Source organism: Myotis lucifugus, unplaced genomic scaffold, assembly GCF_000147115.1.
Source record: "Myotis lucifugus unplaced genomic scaffold, Myoluc2.0 scaffold_14, whole genome shotgun sequence".
Lineage (NCBI taxonomy): Eukaryota > Metazoa > Chordata > Mammalia > Chiroptera > Vespertilionidae > Myotis > Myotis lucifugus.
The window spans coordinates 9,629,185-9,651,465 of record NW_005871062.1 but is presented as its reverse complement, the minus strand read 5'-3'; the positions used below and the strand labels follow the sequence as shown (position 1 = coordinate 9,651,465).

Below are 22,281 nucleotides of genomic sequence, written 5' to 3'. Positions count from 1 at the left end.
ATAAAAACATCCTTGTGTGAGGATTTTTTTAAAAAGAAAAGAAAAAATAATAATAGGCATTATTTCTTTAAAATATAATAAATTACAATGTAAGCATTATAAAATGATATAAAAAGAAAGAGTTACTTAAGATATTGTTTTAGAATTCCTAAATAACAATATGGAAAAAATTTAATTTAAACCAGTCCTCCCATCATACACCTAAATAAACTCCAGATGGATGTAAAGGTTAAAGTTTTTAAAAATCAACTATAGATCAACTCTTAGAGGATAGAATAGCCAGTAGAAGACATTACAAGGAAAATTTCAGGCAACCACAGAAATATGTTGTTCAAAAAATAATAAAATTAAAAGGAAAAGGCTTTTGTAAAAAAAATATATATATATTCTCTTCATGTTTTCAAAGAAATAGAGAGGAAGTTCTTTCAAATTTATGAGAACTACAAGACCCTACTAGATAAATAGACAAAGGCTAAATTTGATAATTCCTACAAAATAGATGTGCATAGTAAGCAAATGTAAATGAAATATTCCACATTGCTGACAATTAAAGTAGTACAAACATAAAATAGTATTTTATACCTAATTAAGTTAGCACCAAAAAATAATTGGCAATATTCGTGGCTGGCAAAGTTGTTATAAAAGGAACATACATTGCTGCTGTCAGCAAAAATGAGCTAAATCCTTTTGGGTAGCAATTTGGAATGTATACCAAAAGCCAAGAAACTGTGCTCTTTAATCTAAGAATTGAGTTTGAGGAAGTAAATATGAAGAAAGAAAAAAGTGTTTTAATTTCAAATTTAAATTAACAAACAAAAAGATGGAAATATTTAAGTACCAAAAAAAAAAAAAGATGAGGATACAGTAAACAACTAGTAAAGCTTAAAATAAAAAATATATAAGTACATGGGGAATACACAATACATGAAAAAAATTATACATATATACAACTTTTACATAGCTGTATACATGTGAACAAAGACTAAAAGAGAAGATGAAAACTGAGTATGGGGTGGGATATTAGATAAAATAGGGGTTTTTCTGGTATTTTCTAATGTTTCTAGTATTTAATAGTAAATAAAGATTGAGTAGATAGGAAAAAAAGACACCCAAAGATTGTCCAATTTTAATAGCTATTGTATTAAAAATTAGGGTAACTTGGGCTTTTATAAAGTTATTCAGAGAAATATTATCCAATTATGCTCTTGCCCCATATCTTGTAATCATACCTTATTCCATCCTCAGGATGGTCACAATGACATTGTGTTTAGTTCTTCACTGACCCTAATAGTAAAACTGTCTTAGAGTATGCATCAATATCTGCGCCTGTGTGTGCTGCACGAATAAGCCCATGGGGACGAAAGTGAGACTGCTCGAGCCACTTAATACTTACCAGTCATTAGAAGCCATAAAGATATTGAAAGCAGTCAAGTCTATAACTTACTGCTTTCTCCCTAATCGCATTTGATATTATTTGTTCCTTAGGTGATTTCTTATTTGTGAGTTATTTGTATTTTAGAGATTTGCTTTGATATAGCATATAGTCCCTTTCAATAGCATAGAAACCTTTAAAACTGCTGATATCAGCAGAATGGGACGGATACCCATGATATAAACCACCCTCACTGTAATATTTTCTGCTCTATATAGTTACATTTTGAAGGTCATGTTTTAACCATTGTGATGAGAAGCCACATTTTGTTAAGAGCCTACAGAATTTCTTTTCTCCTAAAGTGGAGAAATTAGAGACGAGGGAAATGTAGTTCTGGATACTGATGAACTCTTTCTGATCTTGCTTCACATGGCAAATGGTAAGTTGACTTGCTTTCAAGACCAGAATATCTTCAAAGCCACCTCAACACTACCTTGTTCAGTGTTCTCTAAATAGCAGCCTTTTAGTGATCAGTGATCCAACAAGAATTTCTCATAACCTTTAACGTTGTCATCATCCTCCCCTCACTCCTGGGGCTCCTGGCTCTTTGATGTTCATTTCTTACCAGTGCAGTGATGACGCACTGGCAAAAGGGGGACGAGGAGAAGGATCAATGGATTACATTCTTCCTTTTAAGTTTCACAAGATTAAAGCACATATTGATTGGGTTTTTGAAGTGCTTTATCTCAAATAGCATTTAATTCATTATAAAAGTAATATACACTTACAGTTTAGCATGTTTAATGCAGAAAAGGATAAAGAACCATATGAATCACTAATAATACCACCACTTAGAAATAACTGCTGGTACATTTTTTGGTACCAAAAATAAAAATAAAACTCTAAAAAAGAGAGAAACATGAAAATATTAGAACTACAAGAATAAATATCTATATGAGGAAATACTAGAGGCCCAGTGCACGGATTTGTGCACTGGTGGGGTCCCTCAGCGTAGCCTGCAAGGATCTGGCAGAAACTGGCAGTCCAACACCACCTGTTGCTCCTGCCTGCTGCTCCCGCTCATCCCAGCCCTGCTGCACCTGCTGTGGGCTCGCACCCAGTCAGTTCCGATCGGGAGAGGCTCGAGCTGCTGCAGCAGCGCTAACCAACCATGGGCCCTGCCTCTGGTGCCCATTGGTCAGCTGAGTGGCGCTCCCACTGTGGGAGTGCATTGACTACCAGGGGGCAGCTCCTGCATTGAACGTCTGCCCCCTGGTGGTCAGTGCACACCATAGCGACTGGTCAACTGGTCATTTGGTTGTTTGGTCGCTTAGGCTTTTATATATAGAGATATCATGACTAATGACACTCTTAGTTACTGCATGAGAGGCAATGTGGTATAGTGCTTCTCTACACCCCCTGGAATCAGCCAATTCTAGAGTTCTAGGCCCAGTTCTGCCACTTACCATCCCTACCCCTAATGAGTTTTCTCATCTTTAAATAACCATAATAAGGCTGAACTTGTAGGATTGTTGTAAGGATTAAACACGAGACATGTAAAACAGTATGCTAGTGTCTGGCATATAGTAACTACTAAATAAAAGGTAAATACTAATATGCATAATTAGATTCTTAGGTGAGATTCATTGAAAATTCATTCAGCAAGAATTAATTGAGCACCTGACTAGAAATTTGAAGAGGAATAAAACAACACTTATAATGGGTGATGGGGTAGGGATAGTGGTGTAGAGACAGGGGAATCGACTGAACATGCAAGCTTGAAGCGCAGAGAAGGGAGTGTCAGTATGCAGGGTGTGCCCAAAAATTGTATGCACACTTTAACAGCTGATAGCTCAATTTTGAAAATGAAATGTATTTTAATAAACACTACCTTTATAATTATTCAAAGTGTGTGTATACATTTTTTGGGACACTCTATATGTTTTGTTTGGAGGAGAGTATATTGGAGATCTCTGATCTGCTTGATTTCACTGGTTAAAAATTGATACAGACTAACTCATGGGAATATCTAATCTATAGTCTCAAGGCACATAGAAAGGTTCTAACTTTTGGTGAGTTACCAGGTGGGAGACAAAGTGTAGAGTCATTTTGGGGCATGGTAAAGTTGGTACCTTTGGAGTGGCCTTGTAGAATAGTCCCCAAGCAAATTCCAAGATCTTTTTAAGCTTGTTCCTCGTTTGTGTGCCTAGATACTTGGGAAGTGCCATTTGAGGAGATCTCAGAGCTGCAGTGGCTGGGTAGCGGAGCCCAAGGAGCTGTTTTTCTGGGCAAGTTCCGAGCGGAGGAGGTGGCCATCAAGAAAGTGAGAGAACAGAATGAGACGGATATCAAGCATTTGAGGAAGTTGAAGCATCCTAACATCATCGCTTTCAAGTAGGTCAAGGCTTTTTCTTTTTTTTTAAGAAATAAATTTTCTTTCCCCCAATATATACATATAAATTCCTGCTTTGAAAGACATGTTAAGACCATGCTATAGACCAGTGATGGCGAACCTTTTGAGCTCAGCGTGTCAGCATTTTGAAAAACCCTAACTTAACTCTGGTGCCGTGTCACATATAGAAATTTTTTGATATTTGCAACCATAGTAAAACAAAGACTTATATTTTTGATATTTATTTTATATATTTAAATGCCATTTAACAAAGAAAAATCAACCAAAAAAATGAGTTCGAGTGTCACCTCTGACACGCATGTCATAGGTTCGCCATCACTGCTATAGACTGAGCACTGTGCTAGGTGCTTTGGTAGGGTATCAAATAACTATTAAATTAGAGTCATGTCTTCAAGGAGTTTATAATATAGAAGTTCTTTTTGCCAAAGGATGCCCTGCTTGGACGGGATGCAGATGGGGCAGAGAGAGAGAAAGTGGATTCTTGCCAAGCAGTCAGATCTGCTCATCAACCTCATTTATCAATAGGATGACAGATAACCTGGACATCCTAAAATTCAGTTAAGAAAACAAAGCTAACATCTAAGTAACCAGAGAACAATTAGTCCCTGTGTAATAGATATGCTTTTTATTAGTTTCTATTAGCATCTCTTATTAAATATTAACTTGTAATAACAGATACCTTCAGAGTATTTCTCCCTGCCTCATTGCTTGCTAGGTGGCTTTTTAAGGAATGCCAAATTCTCAGCTTTCTAAATGTAATGATACAGAGTTATTGGTGATAGCAAGTATGTGCTATTTTCATTTCACAAAGTAGTTGTTTTCAAGATCTTTATAGTTTAGACCATTATTTTCAGAATATTGGCAGGAATCCCTAGCAAAAGGGGGAGACCCAAAGGCAAATTTGTGGAAATCACCAAATTTAGCAGTGCTGAGTTCGAAATATGTGCAATTCCTTCTGCCTTGAGTTCCATCTCTTACCAGCCTTCAAAGTTTGCCTTAGGTTTGAACAAATGAATGGTGAGTGGCTTTAGAGTAGGCAAGGTGAAGAATAGGAAAGGTAGCTTTTAGGTGAGCTGAAAGTATAGAAAGTAGAACTTCTTTTAAAAAAATATATATTTTATTGAATTTTTACAGAGAGGAAGGGAGAGGGATAGTCAGAAACATCAATGTGAGAGAAACATCGATCGGCTGCCTCCTGCACACTCCCCACTGGGGATATGCCCGCAACCAAGGTAAATGCCCATGACCAGAATCGAACCTGGGACCCTTGCGTCCGCAGGCCGATGCTCTATCCACTGAGCCAAACTGGTTAGGGTCAAAGTAGAACTTCTTTATATGTATATATGAAAATTATATGACCAATGAGGCTACAGTTAAAAGTGGAATAACTTACAAATCCCCCTTCCCTAAACTAGAAGGAACTCCTCCCAGCCCCCAAGAGGGAGCCTCTCTTGACAAAATTCTCATTATAAAGCTAAACATGTGATGTGATAATTTTTTGTTGGAACCACATCCCCAAAGTAAGAAATAGAAATCTTAGGTATAGGTTTTATACAATGAGTTTAAACGAGTATTAAGGCTGTTTTGATTCAAGACCCCTTATGAACAGGGAAATGGGTGTAAAAAGGAGAAGCATTGCCCTGGCCAACATTGCTCAGTGGTTAGAGCATTGGCCTGCACACCAAAGGGTCACAGGTTCGATTCCCAGTCAAGGGCATGTACCTGGGTTGGGGTTCAATCCCCAGCCCAGTCAGGACAAGTGCGGGTTGGGGCACCCCAGCCCAGTCAGGACAAGTGCGGGTTGGGGCACATGCAGGTGGCAACCAATCCACGTGTCTTGTCTCTCTCACATCGATCTAGTGATTCTATTACTGGTAGCCCTAGTTGCATGTGAGACTAAAACAAAATGTTCTAGAGACCAATTCTAATCTTTCCAAAGATGATCATTTCAAAAGACAATAAGAGGATTTTATTTTTTTAATCCTCACCCGAGGATATTTTTTTCATTGATCTTTAGAGAGAGAATGGAAGGGGCGAGAAGGGAGGGAGGGAGGCAGAGAAAGAGAGAGAGAGAGAGAGAGAGAGAGAGAGACATCAATGTGAGAGAGACACATTGACTGGTTGCCTCTGCACGAGCCCAGGGCTGGGGATAGAACCTGCAATTGAGGTGCATGCCCCTCACTGGGAAATGAACCCTCAACCCTTCGGCCTGCAGGCCGATGCTCTAACCACTGAGAAAACTGGCCAGGGCAAGAGAATTATTTTTAAGCAGGCTACCAGAAACTCACTTCTTTCTTTCATTTTACTTCACTGAGAGGATCTTCACTCCCACTATGCTACATCATTCTAAATGGAAGGTAGAAGGGGAGGCCAGGGGAAGATCAATGGGGGGAAAAAAGGAGACATATGTACTACTATTTGTAATACTTTAAACAATAAAATAAAATTTAAAAAAATAAATAAATGGAAGGTAGAGCTTCCATTTAACTAAACCTTGAAGCTTAGGTTTGAGACAGAGATCAGCAAGCCTTTTGGCCTCCTGAAATGAAATAGGCTGTATCTTCCAGGTAAGAGGGCTTTCCATGTAGCATGTGTGTCTTAAGAGGATGGGTATGAGAAGCTTTATTCCTTTTTCTTCTCAGTCTTTCCTCCCACCTCATTCTCTGACCCGCCCACCTGCATATGCACTTTTCAGCATTTTGGACAAATATTGCCATGCTGGTCCCCAACTCTTTAGGCTGAAGATGCCTGAATAGTCTTTACCTCTACATGGAAACAATAGCGAGACTGTGTCCCTGGCCCATTACACCATGCTCTTGAGGCATTGTGCAGTGTTATGTTTGCAGCTATCTGTGCCATGTGTTGCTTGGCCAATGAATCATTCAGGACCATCTGGAAGACATGAAGGCAATATTAGATTTTAGTACGTCTCTCTGGATACTGATTTCTGTGCTTACAGCTTCTTTTGAAATAAGAACCATGTACAGAAGGGAAAGAGCAAGGAAAGAATACTGTATTCTTTTTCCTTCCAATTTCTTAAAGCGGTCTTTTAAGAAAACCTAGTCTGATTGTTCCTAATGGAATTGAGTGCCAATGGGGAAGAAAAGGTAGCAATTAGAAGTGATTATAGAGCGGTTATTTATAGCTAGTAAGGGCCTTGTCATAGTATAGGGCTGATGGAATGATTGCTTCTCATTCGTCAGTTGGGAAAGATGAAAAACGCATACATATCACCGTTAGGCCCTTTCTGTCTACATTTGTGACAAGTTAAAACATAGTTGAACAGGATACTGAATAGCTTCAAACAAATATGTATTTTGATATCCTTAAGCATATTACATTATTCCTGCCTTACTTATTATTTCTCTGTGATGAAAATTAAAGTCTGTTTGTAGCCAAAACCGGTTTGGCTCAGTGGATAGAGCGTCGGCTTGCGAACTGAAAGGTCCCAGGTTCGATTCCGGTCAAGGGCATGTACCTGGGTTGCGGGCACATCCCCAGTGGGAGATGTGCAGGAGGCAGCTGATCGATGTTTCTCTCTCATCGATGTTTCTAACTCTCTATCTCTCTCGTTCCTCTCTATAAAAAATCAATAAAATATATTAAAAATAAATAAATAAAATAAAGTCTGTTTGTAGTTGCCGTACATTCCTGCTCCACTGAGGTTTCCTACAAGTCAAGTAACAAAAACTTGAAAAAATGTTTCCACTGAAAATCAAGATGAAAATTTTGGGTAGCTTAGGAAATGCCGGGGAGTAATAGAAATAGCTTTGTGGCATTTGACAGGCACAGCGAAGCAGGGAAAATGAAGACTACTTCTTTAATTTCTTTATAACCTGTTATTGTTGTAAGACTTTCACATGATTACAAGCATCATGGCCTCTATTTTTAATATATATTTTTATTGATTTCAGAGAGGAAGGAAGAGGGAGCGAGATAGAAACATCAATGGTGAGATAAAAGCATTGATTGGCTGCTTCTTGCACACCCCACACTGGGAATCAAGCCCTTAATCCAGGCATGTGCCCTGACCTGGAATTGACTGTGACCTCCTGGTTCATAGGTTGACACTCAATCACTGAGCCATGCCAGGCGGGCCCATCATGGCCTCTAGTGTCCTTCATCACTTATAGCAGCCTAAGAAATAGGACATGAATTGAGAGCTGGCTAAGGACTTTAGCTGGGTGCCTTGTAGGTAGACTGCTCTCAATAACTACTCTGGAAAGTTTTAAAGGAAGGCATACATACATACCATTAAGGATGGGACACAGAGAATTGCAGACGGTGATTTTTTTTTCTCTTTTCTCATCCTCAGAACCAAACTGTGAATTAGAATTAATCTGATTATTCCCACTTCTATAAGTTAACAATATTAATATAGGAATCCCCAATATGCTTGTCCATCCTGCAGTGAAGGAGGATAACAGAGGCAGTGTGGTGTACGAGTGGAAAGAGCATGGCTTTAAGTTAAACAGGCAGATTTGAATCCCACTGTCACTCGTTAGTTGTCTGATCTAAGACAGGTCACTGTCCCTCTCTGAACATTACCTATAAAAATGGAAAAGGTAATATCTATCTTACAGTGGTTTGGAGCGGACTAAATAAAACAATTAAATAAACATGTAAACACACCTGACAAATAGAAGATGTTCTTTCATGTTAGTGCCCCTCCTCCTACCCCAGGCCTCTGCATGTGTTCGTGTGAAGGTTTGATCATCAAAGAAAGTTAAGGTAAAGTTAAGAACTATCTCTCAAGGCCTTGCTGTGAATGTCTAGGCCTTGTGGTAGACAGATGAGAACTTGAAAACCTTTTCCTTCAATGAGCCCGTAATCTATATCAGATCGTATCTGAAAACTAATGGCTGCTGTGTAGCATTGGAATTGAGAGAAGAGAAAGATCTTTGGGCTGGAATGATCAGGAAAGGCTTCATGGGAGATGTAAGAATTGATGGAAATACAGGCTGCATGGATATATAACACATTGTGTAATGCTATTTTTATTCTAAACAGAAAGGTTTTTCAAAGACTATATAATATAGAAATTTTTAAAAGTTTTTTTAACTTTTTAAATTTATTTAAAAGGGAGAGAGATAGAGAGTTAGAAACATTGATGAGAGAGAAACATCTCCCACTGGGAATGTGCCGCAACCCAGGTACATGCCCTTGACCGGAATCGAACCTGGGACCTTTCAGTCCGCAGGCCGACACTCTATCCACCTAGCCAAACCGGTTTCGGCTAATATAGAAATTTTTAAAAGTTTTTTTTAACTTCTTTTTAAATTTATTTAAATCATTCTTTATATTTTAATTACCGTTGACATACAATATTATATTAGTTTCAGGTATACACATCACAAGAGACATATAAAATAGAAAATTGAGCCCAGCTGTGTTGCTCAGTGGTTGAGTGTCGACCCATGAACCAGGAGGGCACAGTTCAATTCCCAGGCAGGGTACATGCCCAGGTTTCTGGCTTGATCCCCAGTAGGGGGTGTGCAGGAGGCAGCCAACCAATGATTCTCTCTCATCGATGTTTCTATCCCTTTCTCCCTCTCTCTTACTCTCTCTAAAATCAATAAAAACATATTTTTAAAAGAAAATTGGTTCTTTTTTTCTGATCCTCAATCTAGCTAGTCTTAAATTTGAGTAACGTAAAATTCAACAAAATAATAGCAAAAATAGCAATATTTTATTCGAATTATATTTCTGCACACTATGTATAAAACCCTCTATGTAATTCTAAAAGGAAGCTATTTAAATTATTCTTAATCAAAACAACACAATATCTAGCTCACACAAAGCCTCAGGAAAGGGTGCTCTTTGTCCCAGAATGGAATGTCCCCACAGAAAAAGCACCAGATATAGCATAGCATGTAGATACCCAGAGTGAACAAAACAAAACTAAAATTGTCGCTATGCATAGTAGAGAAAATCTGTAGACTAAAGGGTTTTAATGCTAATTTAAGAATCAGGAATGATTATCTATATGCATGTAAAAAATAATTTGGATAGAGAATTGGCCTTAGTGATTAAATTTATGAAATGCTCCTAAGATATAAATAAGTATGCATGTATGTTTGTATTATATCCATGCTTGTGTTTTCTTGAAAGGGGTGTTTGTACTCAGGCCCCATGTTATTGTATCATCATGGAATACTGTGCCCATGGACAACTCTACGAGGTTTTGCGAGCGGGCAGGAAGATCACGCCTCGATTGCTAGTAGACTGGTCCACAGGAATCGCAAGTGGAATGAATTATCTGCACCTTCACAAAATTATTCATCGTGATCTCAAATCACCTAAGTGAGTACTGGAGCTAATTTTTCAGCCATTTTGTTTTATTGCTTTGAAATAAGGAATTCCATCAACCTTAGTTGAAGTTTTCAGACTTGACACTTTTGGTTCAGCTTACGTCAGCACAGTGGGCAATGCTATTTGTGTATCTTTTGGATTATTATTGACCTACTGACCTATGTAGATGGCAGATATGTTCAGGCACCTGACACTAGTTTTTCCTTTTTGTTGCATTATAATTGTATAATTATGAAACAATTCATTATCTGAATAATTAATCATTTTGAATAATTAATGCCAAACTTCCTCACTTGGAGGCTTGACTTGTTGTTTTCCTGTGTGTTTCCAGAAAAACACTTTTTAAAAGTGAGTTTCAGAAATGCACTTAATACAGTCAGGTGAAAGTGAATGAATAAGAAACAGAGGCAAAGAATAAATAAAAATGTTAGAACTAAAGCTTGTTCACAAAATGTATACCATAAGATTCTCTACCGCTGTGGTGTAGAGGTGGACTCCATATCTGGCGCTGAGTTTCCTAAAGTCTAAGCAAAGAAAGAAAGAAATCGTTATAAGGTTCACAGTGTCCATAAGAAAAATACAAACTGATTATTTAAGAGAAGCAAAGCTGTTTCTAGTAACCTCTGTTTTCAAAACGATTCCTTGGCTACTAATAACCACTTTAAGAGGAGTGTTTATCAATTCCTCAAATTGCATAAAAGAATTTATAAAATGGTATATTTCAGTGTTGCTCCTATTTTAAAACATTTTTATCACTTCTCATCACATTTTGGTTTGGAGAAGCAGAAAAGGATTGATCTTTTTTGCATGTGCTTTTATGGTTTACAACATATTTTTATATCCATGATCACATCTGCTTTGATCTTGGCAAAAACTGTGTGGGATAGATGTGACAAGTATCATTATTTTTATTTTATATAAGAGAAACTAGGGCTCAGAGCCTGAAGTCATGGAGCTAGGACTTGAACCCAGAACTTTTCGACCAAAGACCACTGCTTCCTAAGTCATTGTGTGAAGGTGAGGGATTCACAAGGAATCCTGCCTCTTCTCCATGGATGATATGAATCAGTCTTGATTATAAACTGCAAAGACTGGCCACATTTATCACCATAGTTCTCAATAATGTTTATTACCATTGTTAGCTCACTGAACAACCTTCTTCTTGATTTACTTGCAAATAACTTTATTATATAGTGTTCATTCCTTCTGTCTATATGGATGCTTTTGTCACCCATTACATAAACATAAAATACTTGCCAAAGGCCTCTTTGAATGGTCTGCTTTTGAATCACCTTGTTCTCCTTGAGAATTAATTGTAGAAAAGGAAGTCAGGAATATGTAGAATACATAACAATAACACACTGCTCTCTTTAACTGCTGTCACTTAAAGATTAGAGTAAGTTGGTTACCCAGTAAGCATTCCCTTTGTTATCAGTACTACCCTGAACCCCTGCAGCCTTGGCCTCTTTGGGTTCCAAGACAATTTTGAAAAAACAAAGATCAGTCTGGCTTGCTGTAAAGAGAGATTTTGTTACCCACATTAAGTCTTTAGGCTGTATGACCTTTGTCTCAGAGATTTCACAAAAGTTTCAAAATTATATCTTCTCTTCTCCCCTCCCATGTCCATTCCCTCTCATCATCTATCTATATAAAACCTTAATATGCAAATCGACCAACAACCAGTCGCTATGACATGCACTGACCACCAGGGGGCAGATGCTCAATGCAGGAACTGCCCCCAGCTCGCAGGCCCCAACTGGCGGGGCAGTTACTTAGCTGGTCACCCCACAGATCCGCCCTCATTGCCAGCTAGGCCTAGGGACCCTACCTGTGCAGGAATTTCATGCACCAGACCTCTAGTGTCCTATAATGAGCAACACATAAGAGGCAGAAAGGGAAGTTTCTGGTGTTTTTCCCCCTAGGGGTTTATCACCTTTTCTGACTCTCATGGTTTATAATACCATCAATTCTCCAATTATCGCAAATAGCCCATGATACTTTCATCTTTATGCATTTCCACCAACACTAGCACCATTAAATCAAAATTCCTAAATTATGTGAATTTTACATAGCAGGTGAAAAACCAGGGCATGGATGTGGATGAAGGTATTCTAAAGCAATTGTAAGCACTGAGCTATTTGGTAAATAGCTATTTCACATTGGCAGGGACGGGGCAAATGTGAAGTCCCTGGTTCAAGCAGAGAAGGGAGGAGATAGACTGAGAAGTTTCCTATTTTCTCACCTCCTTGATTCTGATACTGTTGGAGTATTAAGCCTTTTTATTGTTAAAAATAGTCTCTAGATCATTAAGCCTCTGAAACCCTAACTCATTGACATTCTTAAGTTCTAAACAGGCTGTTTCAAGTGAACTCCGTCTAGTGTGTGAAGATGTTACTATGTTGTATTAGTCCCAGGTTATATTCATCTTTAAAGCTGGCAAAAGCAGTTTGCCCAGGTCACATTTCAGATAACTATTATGAAAACTAAAACATGAGTTGTGTGAATCTACTTAAGCTTAGATTTATTCCTGCTTTTCCTCATTGTTAGTGGAATCCCAGGATACGACTTCCTAGTATCATGGTCCCAGGCATGATTTTAGTTGGCCATCATTTCAACAGTGTTTTGAAAGAAGTGTTTTTTTAGTGGGTTGTCTGAGACTGGCAGGGTGGAAACCAATATTTATTGAGCATGTGTGCTTTACTTATCTCATTTAATTCAAACAAAATTTCTATGAGGCATTATTACAGGCCCGTATTCCTTATCCAAAACTCTGGGAGTCAGATGATTTCAGGAACAGCGCATTCATTACCTTACATCCCCAGCAAAGACTGGGGCAGCACCCTATAATCAGCCACATTCATATATCTGTAGCGAAACCTATGGTAGGCACACAAAGTGGGATAAATAAAGTGTGTTTGCTTTATGCATATGAAAAAATATTTATACACTGTTTTTAGATCTTTTTGCATTTTTAAATTGTGGATAAGATATTGTGAACTGAATTGTCTCCATCTCATAGATGAGAAAAATGGCGTAGAAGAATTACATAAATTGGCAACGCTCACACAATGGTGAAGGCAGGGTAAAACCAGATGTAAAAGCCCACTATGGCCCTGGCCAGAGTGGCTCAGTTGGTTGAGCATGATCCCTTGCACCAGAAGGTCACCGGTTCGATTTCAGTCAGGGCACAGGCCCGGGTTGCAGGTTCGGTCCCCAGGTGGGGTATGTAAAGGAGGCAACCAATCAATGTTTCTCTCTCACATCGATGTTTCTCTTTCTCTCCCTTTTCCTTCATCTCTTTCTAAAAAACATCAAATTTTATATATATATTTAAAGCCCTCTATGCTATGCTGCCTCACAAGTATGAATGGTGCTGTTTCTAGTGTATCTCTAATGTCCTAGTAATATTGAAACTGGTAAGCTGAATTCTGCAAGGTAGGGGGCAGCGAAGTCTTCAGTTGCCAATTTGAGTCATGTTTTTAATTAGTACTAATGGATATTCTCTTATTTCTTTTCAAAGTGTTTTAGTGACTCACACAGATGCAGTAAAAATTTCAGATTTTGGTACCTCTAAGGAACTTAGCGATAAAAGTACCAAGATGTCCTTTGCTGGCACAGTCGCGTGGATGGCACCAGAAGTGATACGAAATGAGCCTGTCTCTGAAAAAGTCGATATATGGTGAGCAGCACCGTCTGTACCAACTGGAAAACCTTTTCCCACTTTCACCCTGTCAGCATGTTCCTCCATCCACACTTCTACTTTCTTCAAGTAGTCTTCAGTGTTACTCTCTTCTGGTTGGTTGCAGTCCCATATTACCCAATACGATGGTAAGAAGGGTTGGGATAGAATTAAGATGATTCAGTAAAGCATCAGTTTTAAGGACCTTCAAAGAATATGCTAAACGTTCTGGAAAATGGAACGTTTACTTTAAATAACCATTTAGTACAAAAGTCTTCCTGGACTTTACATTACATAATTCTCACCTTCTTAAATAAAATACTTTGAACAAAGTTTATCTGTTTTGGTGACTCAGACCATCATGTATATCTGTGACCTACTGATGTGAATAGTTAGACATATTTGAGTTGTATAGTGCTATTTACCCTTTTATAAACACCTCTATGGGCTATGCTTTTTTGTTGGTGGTGACCTTTTTAGAATCTTTATCACTTTTTCCTCCAAATCTTTGCTTTTAACAGTGTATTTCCCTGTAGTTGCTTTTCTCCATTCGTAAAATGGACTACTAATAACTTTTAGGCTAAAATAATAGCATATATTAAAATGGCATGTAACAGCAGAGTAAGAAAAAGAAGAAATGTAGAGTGACTGGTAATTTGGGTAATTATTATGAATGTGTCCTCCTTTGGAATTATGCCAATTTATGTTCCCAACAGAAATGTGTAAGAGTGTTTTCTCAGCCTCACCAACAAAGTTAAACTTTTGGATGTTTGCCAACCATGTAGGTTTTTAAAAAAGTATATTTGGAGCAATTTTAATTTGTATTCCTCTTCTTATAAGTAAGGTTGTGCATTTTTTCATGTTTACAAACCATTTGTAATTTCTTATTTGTGAACTATTTTTATTCTTTGCTAAGCTTTCTGATCTTTATTCTTATCAATTTATGAATATTTTATATATTAAAAAGATTAGCATTTTGTGTATATGAATTATCACTACTTTTCACATTTTGTTATTTTGCTTAGTTTTTTTCCATGCCAGATTTTTTTTTAATGCAGTTTAGCTTATCATTCTCTACTTTTTTGGCTTCTGGATTTCATAATCAGAAAATCCTTCACCACTCTAAGTTTTTTTTAAAATTCCCATGTATTTTTCAGGAAATTTAGTTTCATTATTATAACTAAATCTTTGATTCATGAGGAATTCATCTTTATGTAAGATAACATATAAATTTCATTTTCTCCCTAGTTGTCCAAACAGCATCTATTGAATAATCAATTTCCCCCACTGGTTGGAGATGTCACTTTTATCATATATGCAATCCCTCTATGTAGTTGGTCTATTTCTAGATTTCTGTTCCATTTCATTAGTGTAGCTGTCTGTTCATGCACCAGAGTTAATCACTGCAGCCTTATAAAACGTCTTAATATCGGTAGTGCTGGTTACCTCTCAGTGACTTTCTTTCTTAGAGTTTTCCTGGCTGTTTCCATTTTTCTTGTAGCAGTATTAGAATTTTAAAACTGGGTACACATTCAATTAAAAATGAATAAAGCGCCCTGGCTGGTTTGGCTCAGTGGATGGAGCGTCAGCCTGCAGACCAAAGGGTCCCAGGTTCGATTCCAGTCAAGGGTACATGCCCAGGGTTGCGGGCTCAATCCCCAGTGGGGGGTGTGCAGGAGACAGCCAATCAATGATTCTCTCTCATCATTGATGTTTCTATCTCTCTCTCCCTCTCCCTTCCTCTCTGAAATCAATAAAAAATATATATTTTTAAAAAATGAATAAAGAACTAAAATACAAGCCAGCCTTTCTGAAACGTCTTCTGTGCATGTTCTTGGTACTACTGCAGGTCCTTTGGTGTGGTGCTTTGGGAATTGCTGACAGGAGAGATCCCTTATAAAGATGTAGACTCTTCGGCCATTATCTGGGGTGTTGGAAGCAATAGCCTACATCTTCCAGTTCCTTCCACTTGCCCTGATGGATTCAAAATCCTTATGAAACAGACATGGTAAGGAATATATTTCTCCCAATATTCTATTTTACCTTCCTCCTCAAAACCATACTTAAAACTTCTTCAGAACTGCAGGGAAGTCTCTAATGTGTATTGGGAGCGAATCACCTGGTAGGATAAAAACCAGGAGCCTTGGAACTATTGATAAATAAAGAATTTAGCACATGTTGAAATAATAGGCCTTAGTAAATAATAGCTATTATTACTTTACCAGTCCTAAGGGATTATTATCAAACAGGTCACTGATGTTCATTTCATCAACACTGAGATACAGCCATGCATAGAGTCAAAATGGCTTTCATTTTTATTAGAGTAGAATAAAATCTTTATCCTCCTGGACATACCTTCTGAAATGCACAAGCTGCCTTTTTCTACATTTAGGCAAAGTAAACCTCGCAACCGACCTTCTTTCCGGCAGACACTCATGCATTTGGACATCGCGTCTGCAGATGTTCTTGCCACCCCACAAGAAACTTACTTCAAGTCTCAGGTAAGTTTGGAAACTTTCTACCAGGTACTATTACTGAACAAACAGACAAGGAGCTCCAGTGAGAAAAAGTAATTCTTAGAAGAGAGCCATTCTGATTCTTATATAGCAATTATATAACTCCATTCATTGTGAAACAGTAACTGGGATGCTAATACATGTGACCTTTTGGAGTTTCTTGAGCACATATAGTATTCTCTCATTTGAAAAGAATGTATATCAGAATCCGATCTTCATAATGGGTTCTGGTGAAACTGTTGAAGAGGAAAGAGGAAAAGAAGATATGAAAAGTGTAATGTACATAGCTGCAAATTAGAATTACTACTGAACTTCATGAACGTATTACTGTCTTTGAAGAAGAAAAAATACAGTACAGAGGAGGGAAGTTAAATACCAGAAAGAGCCCATGATAGAATCAGGCCCAGAGAGAACCTTTTCTCCAACTTTATATGTCACTTAGTAGCACCAAATAAAATATCATTTAATGTGTCTGTTAGCTTTTACTGCATTACAAGCCATTCTAAAACGTATGGCTTAAAACAATAAGCTTTTGTTTAGCTCACAATTTTGTGGGTCGGGAATTTGGGCTAGGCAGTTCTTCTGCCGGCTTTGGGCTCGCTCACATGTCTGCCGTCCGTTGCAAGGTCGGCTGGCAGGCTGGCAGGTTCCAGATGGCCTCATTCTCAGGTCTGACGACTGGTTGGCTATTCGCTAGAGGCCTCAGTTCTCCACGTGGCCTCTTACCCTGCGGCAGGCTAGCGTGGGCCTGTTCACACGGTGTTCTCGGGGTGACAAATGCAGCAAGGGGCAAGCCCAGTGCACAAGTGAGTTTGAAGCCTGTGTGTGTATCATGTGTGCTAATGTCTCCTTGGCTAAGCAAGTCACAGGCCAACCCAGATGGAGAAATAGACATCACCTCTTGATAGGTGCAGAGAGGGGAAGAATTTGTCACTGTTAAATGAAAATGCTACAGATGTCCTAAGGATTGGTGGTCCAACCTCTATCAACATGGTTAGGGAGTGGATGGAGATAAGTGTACGTGAGGTCCTCATCCCTCCCAGACCCGGGTAATAGCAAAAGGAGTAAAATAGGGTGAAACTATGGATTTTGAAATAAGTGTGATGATCCTAAGTTACAACTTTATGCCTGTAGGATTTCACAACAGTATTACCTAATTTCTTATCATATAGCTTTGTCTCACTCATGGTACTGTGCTTCTAAATGAATTTTTGTAAGATGAATTCCATCTCCACATTATTTTCCAGTATCATTTCAAAGATTCATTCTCGCCCTAACCGGTTTGGCTCAGTGGATAGAGCGTCGGCCTGCGGACTGAAGGGTCCCGGGTTCGATTCCGGTCAAGGGCACATACCTTGGTTGCGGGCACATCCCCAGTAGGTGGTGTGCAGGAGGCAGCTGATCGATGTTTCTCTCTCATCGATGTTTCTAACTCTCTATCCCTCTCCCTTCCTCTCTGTAAAAAATAAATAAAAAAAAGAAAAGATTCATTCTCAAAGAAGACATCTTATTACCAATCGGTGTTTCAATCTATTCCTCATCGCCCCCCATCTGCAGTGGGGGATGCATTTACCTACCAGGAAAGTCTGTGTTAGAAAGAGTACTGACCTGGGAGGGGCATCATCCTGGGGGTTGAACAAGTCCTCCAATATGTCTTACTACCCGCCCCTACCCAAGGCTCAGAGTATGTGCTTCTCAGGTATCTGACAGACATAGAGATACTCTGCCCATCAGACATTGCGAATTTCTTAATAAAGTCACAGGGCTTCTGGCAGTTCCCACGAAAAGATAAGTCAGAGACTCTTATCCTGCCCAAAGTTCCAACATACTTTCTATGGAGCCACAAACTTAGCTCTTCCCACAACTGTGTCTTTAAATATTTAATTAGGCTTGCCCCTATAGTTTTAGTGTTTCTAAGGAATTACTATGGAAGAAAAGTGTTTGATCTTAGAGCAGCGGTCCTCAACCTGTGGGTCGCGACCCCTTTGGGGGTCGAACGACCCTTTCACAGGGGTCGCCTAAGACCATCGGAAAACACATATATAATTACATATTGTTTTTGTGATTAATCACTATGCTTTAATTATGTTCAATTTGTAACAATGAAATTGGGGGTCACCACAACATGAGGAACTGTATTAAAGGGCCGCGGCATTAGGAAGGTTGAGAACCACTGTCTTAGAGAAAATAAGAGTATGTAGGAGATTGACTTCATACCATTTCCTCTGTTCTTTTATATGCATTCAAGTAAACTCCCTTAAAACGATTACAACTATTGCCTATCCAAATACGTGTAGGTGTGGGGCATGGAAAAGAAATCTGTCAAATAGCTGTTAGTGCTCAGAAAAAAATCTTAGGGCCTTTTGTGAAATGAAAGGGAACAATAGTGAGCACTCTAGGAAATCTTTCCAGCGTAGGGTCTGGTTGCAACCCCAGCTTTGCTTCCTTTACTATACAGTGTCTATAAAACTATACATACCACAATTTTGAAAAGCAGTTTTGTGAGCATGCTAAGTCACAAGCTGTTGAGACAGTATAACTGTATATACTTGGGAAACTTTAATTTCTAAGCAGATTTTACTTGAGTGCTCCCAGAATATCACTTCTTAGCCAGTGCAACATGTTTTAAGCCCCCAACATGTGCCAAGCACAGTATGGTGCAACCCAGCACCCACAGTCGGTGTCCTCACTTGTACAAACTCACTTTTATCAGCACATGCAGTGCTAAATGTGTGAAGATGCAGCATATATAGCACAGATGAGATCAGAAAAGAAAAGGTTCTTTTGGAGCAAGAATATGAAAGGAAGAAGAAAGGGAGGGGAAGGGAAGGAAGAGAGAAAACAAACTTGTTACATTGGATATCTTTTAATATTCATTAATTCTTCCACATTTTTCTCCCAACATAAAATTGTACTTCTCCTTAAAGAGCCCCCAAATCTACTATCCTTGCTAGTTTCTAGAATTAGGCCCTGAGTCTAAACCCCTGTCCTATGATCCTGGATAACTCACTACATTCTCTAGACATCAGCTTACTCATCTAAACAATAAAGATAATCATATCTTCCCGTCCTGGTGGAGTTTTGTTGAGGACCAAGTGAGACAATAAAAGTGCAAATGATTTGTAAACTGTAGAGAACCTCCCACAAAGCTACAGAAATTAAGCCTCCTTTGGGTTGTTACATTCTGGGTACTTTTTCTGATGACCTCCTGAGATGGATAAGATGGCAGTAGGGAATATTCATTGTACTTTGACATTATGCCACCCGGGTGGAGAAGAGCTGGTTATTTGCACATGGTTTTGCTTTGCTGTAGCAGTCTTGCACCTGAGGCCTCACCTCCTCCTTCCTGCTGACAAAATCTTATCAGCATCAGTTATTAATCAATGGTTGTTGGCCATCGTTTCCACCTCCCACCAAAACTGTCAGTCCAGAGCACTGCCCAGTCTAAGAGAAAATGCTTCATTCATCTGTTTCTCATCAGTGGCACATGTGTGAAGATGCAGCATATATAGCACAAATGAACAAAGCAACCAATTTCAGTACAATATTAGATTCTGCCACAGCTATTGCTTCATTCTTAAGCAATAACCCATTTCTCCAAGTAGGCACTTATTGCTTCTGGTATTCAATTACATTTTATATTGGTCTTTAGAAACCATTTTAGCCTGGTCCCAAATCCCAGCTGCCAGATGGACCGTGTGCCCTGCTTCTAAGCTCTCCACCACCCTCTGCCTTTGCATCATTCTAATTTCCTTTTGAGTGCCACTACGACCACCATTAATTCAGGGGAGCTGCAGAGGCACTAAATTCACTGTAAAACTGTGCTGCCTCAAGAGTAGTCTTGTCATTCCCTAGCCATTTTGCTCAGTGGATAGAGCGTCAGCCTGTGGACTAAAGAATCCGGGTTCGATTCCGGTCAAGGTCATGTACCTTGGTTGCAGGTTCCCTGGCCTTGGTTGGGGTGCACGCAGGAGGCAGCCAATCGATGTTTCTCTCTGTCTCTCCCTCTCCCTCCCACTCTCTAAAAATCAACAGAAAAATATCCTTGGGTGAGGATTAACAAACAAACAAACAAACAAAAAGTAGTCTCGTCCTGAGCAAGTAGGTGCTTAGGCTGGAAGTGGGTCCTTACATGGGAGGCAGGAAACAGGACTCTGTGCCAATCAAGAGTTGGGCTTACCACATCTAAGTCTTTACTGACTCAGAATCTATGATTTCCTGCTACTTAGCCCCCTGAAATCCTGCTTCTGTATTCCTCAAGAGAGGCTGGAACTCATTCTTTTTTTACTTTGAGGTAAAATATCCTATATAATAAAGAGGTAATATGCAAATTAACCCTCATGCCATCACAAGCTGGCTGCCTATGACCAGGCTGGCAGGGGGTTATTGAGGGATGACCAAACAACTGAACAAGCAGGCTGCATGGGGAGACCAGGCCGGCAGGGGGGGCAGTTGGGGGCGATTAGGCTGGCAGGAGGGGGCAGTGAGGGGCAACTAGGCCAGCAGGAAGGGGGCAGATGGGGGTGACCAGGATGGCAGAGGAGGGCAGTAAGAGGTGACCAGGCCAGTAGGGGGTGCAGTTAGGAACGACCAGGCCAGCAGGAAGGGGGCAGTTAGGGGCAACCAGGCAGATAGGCAGGTGAGTGATTAGGAGCCAGCAGTCCAGGATTGTGAGAGGGATGTCCGACTGCTGGTTTAGGCCCGATCCCCAGGATCAGACCTAAACCAGCAGTCGAACATCTACCAAGAGGTCCCGGATTGGAGAGGGTGAAGGCTGGGCTGAGGGGATCCCCCCCACCCTGTGCACAAATTTCGTGTACTGGGCCTCTAGTATATAGTATAAAATTTTCCATTTTAACCATACAGTTCAGGAGCATTAATTACATTCACAATGTTGTGAAACTATTGAGCTGTTTCCAAAATTTTTCATCACCCCATTAAGCAATAATTTCTCATTCCCTCCTCTCCACAGCCCCTGCTAATCTCTGTTCTACTTTCTGCTTGATGAATTTACCTATTCTAGATCCTTCATTTAACTTTGTTTCACTTAGAATGTTTTTAAGATTCATCTATGTTGTAGCATGCGTCAGAACTTCATTCCTTTATATGACTGAATAATGTTCTGTTGAATGGGTATACCCACATGTTGTTGATCCATTCTTCTGTTAACTCAACTTCATTTTGACACCTATATTATGGGAGAGAAAAGAAGCAAGGCTTGGGTGCAAGAGCTTCAGTGCTATTGACTGAATAAGTGGAAGGCTGGAGAAGTCAAAAACCTAAATGTCCCCTTTATGTCCCAAGCCTGATCTGGAACATAAAGAGGATCCCATTAATGGTGATAACCTAGGTTTTACTGGATTTTTCTCTTATCTGTTCACAGGGGATGTAAGTACCTTGAGGCACCCCCTACTCCCTCCTTCCATTCTCCACATGCATTTGGGGGAAATCCCCATAAAGAGGAGGGTGTCAGCCTCAAATGAACAGCATCTGCTCTGCTTTCCACTGGCTCTGGCTGGACACAGCAGTCCCCGCCTAGCATCTGCCAGGTGTTGCTTTATTGGATAGCACTGCTTTCTTCTAAAGGACTGTGGTCCCCGGCTGACATCCACCAGGTGCCCCCGTATCCTTAGGGCACCACCACCACCCATGGGAGCTGTTATTTCCTGCTGTAACTGCAGCTCTGGACTTTATAAGATTCCAAAGCTGCACATTGTCCTGTTTACACAATGAACTCTTCCTTTCCCTGTTGGCTTACACTTTGTTAAAAGCAATGGGGCAGTGCTGGTTATGGCAACATCTTACAGGTATTTTAGTGAAACAGTGGAAAGTGCTGCTCCTCCCCAGTGATGGTGGCTTTTTTATAGGTCAAGTTAAAGCAGGAATCCTTCCTGCATGACTGTTTTCTCTCAGAGGCTCCTCGGTCTCTGTCAAATTGGCTTTACATATGCTCTCCTCGGGCATGTCTGAGCTGCAGATTAAGTGCCAG

The 22,281-nt window shown here is 39.6% G+C and overlaps 1 protein-coding gene across 1 annotated transcript in view; it reads left to right on the top strand.

Moving 5' to 3' along the window:
• MAP3K13 (mitogen-activated protein kinase kinase kinase 13) overlaps positions 1–22,281 on the top strand; it is an 84,765-nt gene that overhangs the window by 45,798 nt on the left and 16,686 nt on the right. Inside the window, exons 3-7 of the mRNA XM_006084826.3 lie at positions 3,583–3,766; positions 9,897–10,088; positions 13,618–13,776; positions 15,626–15,784; positions 16,169–16,277. Of these exons, the coding sequence (XP_006084888.1) occupies positions 3,583–3,766; positions 9,897–10,088; positions 13,618–13,776; positions 15,626–15,784; positions 16,169–16,277 (803 nt within the window). The remainder of the gene's footprint in view (positions 1–3,582; positions 3,767–9,896; positions 10,089–13,617; positions 13,777–15,625; positions 15,785–16,168; positions 16,278–22,281) is intronic.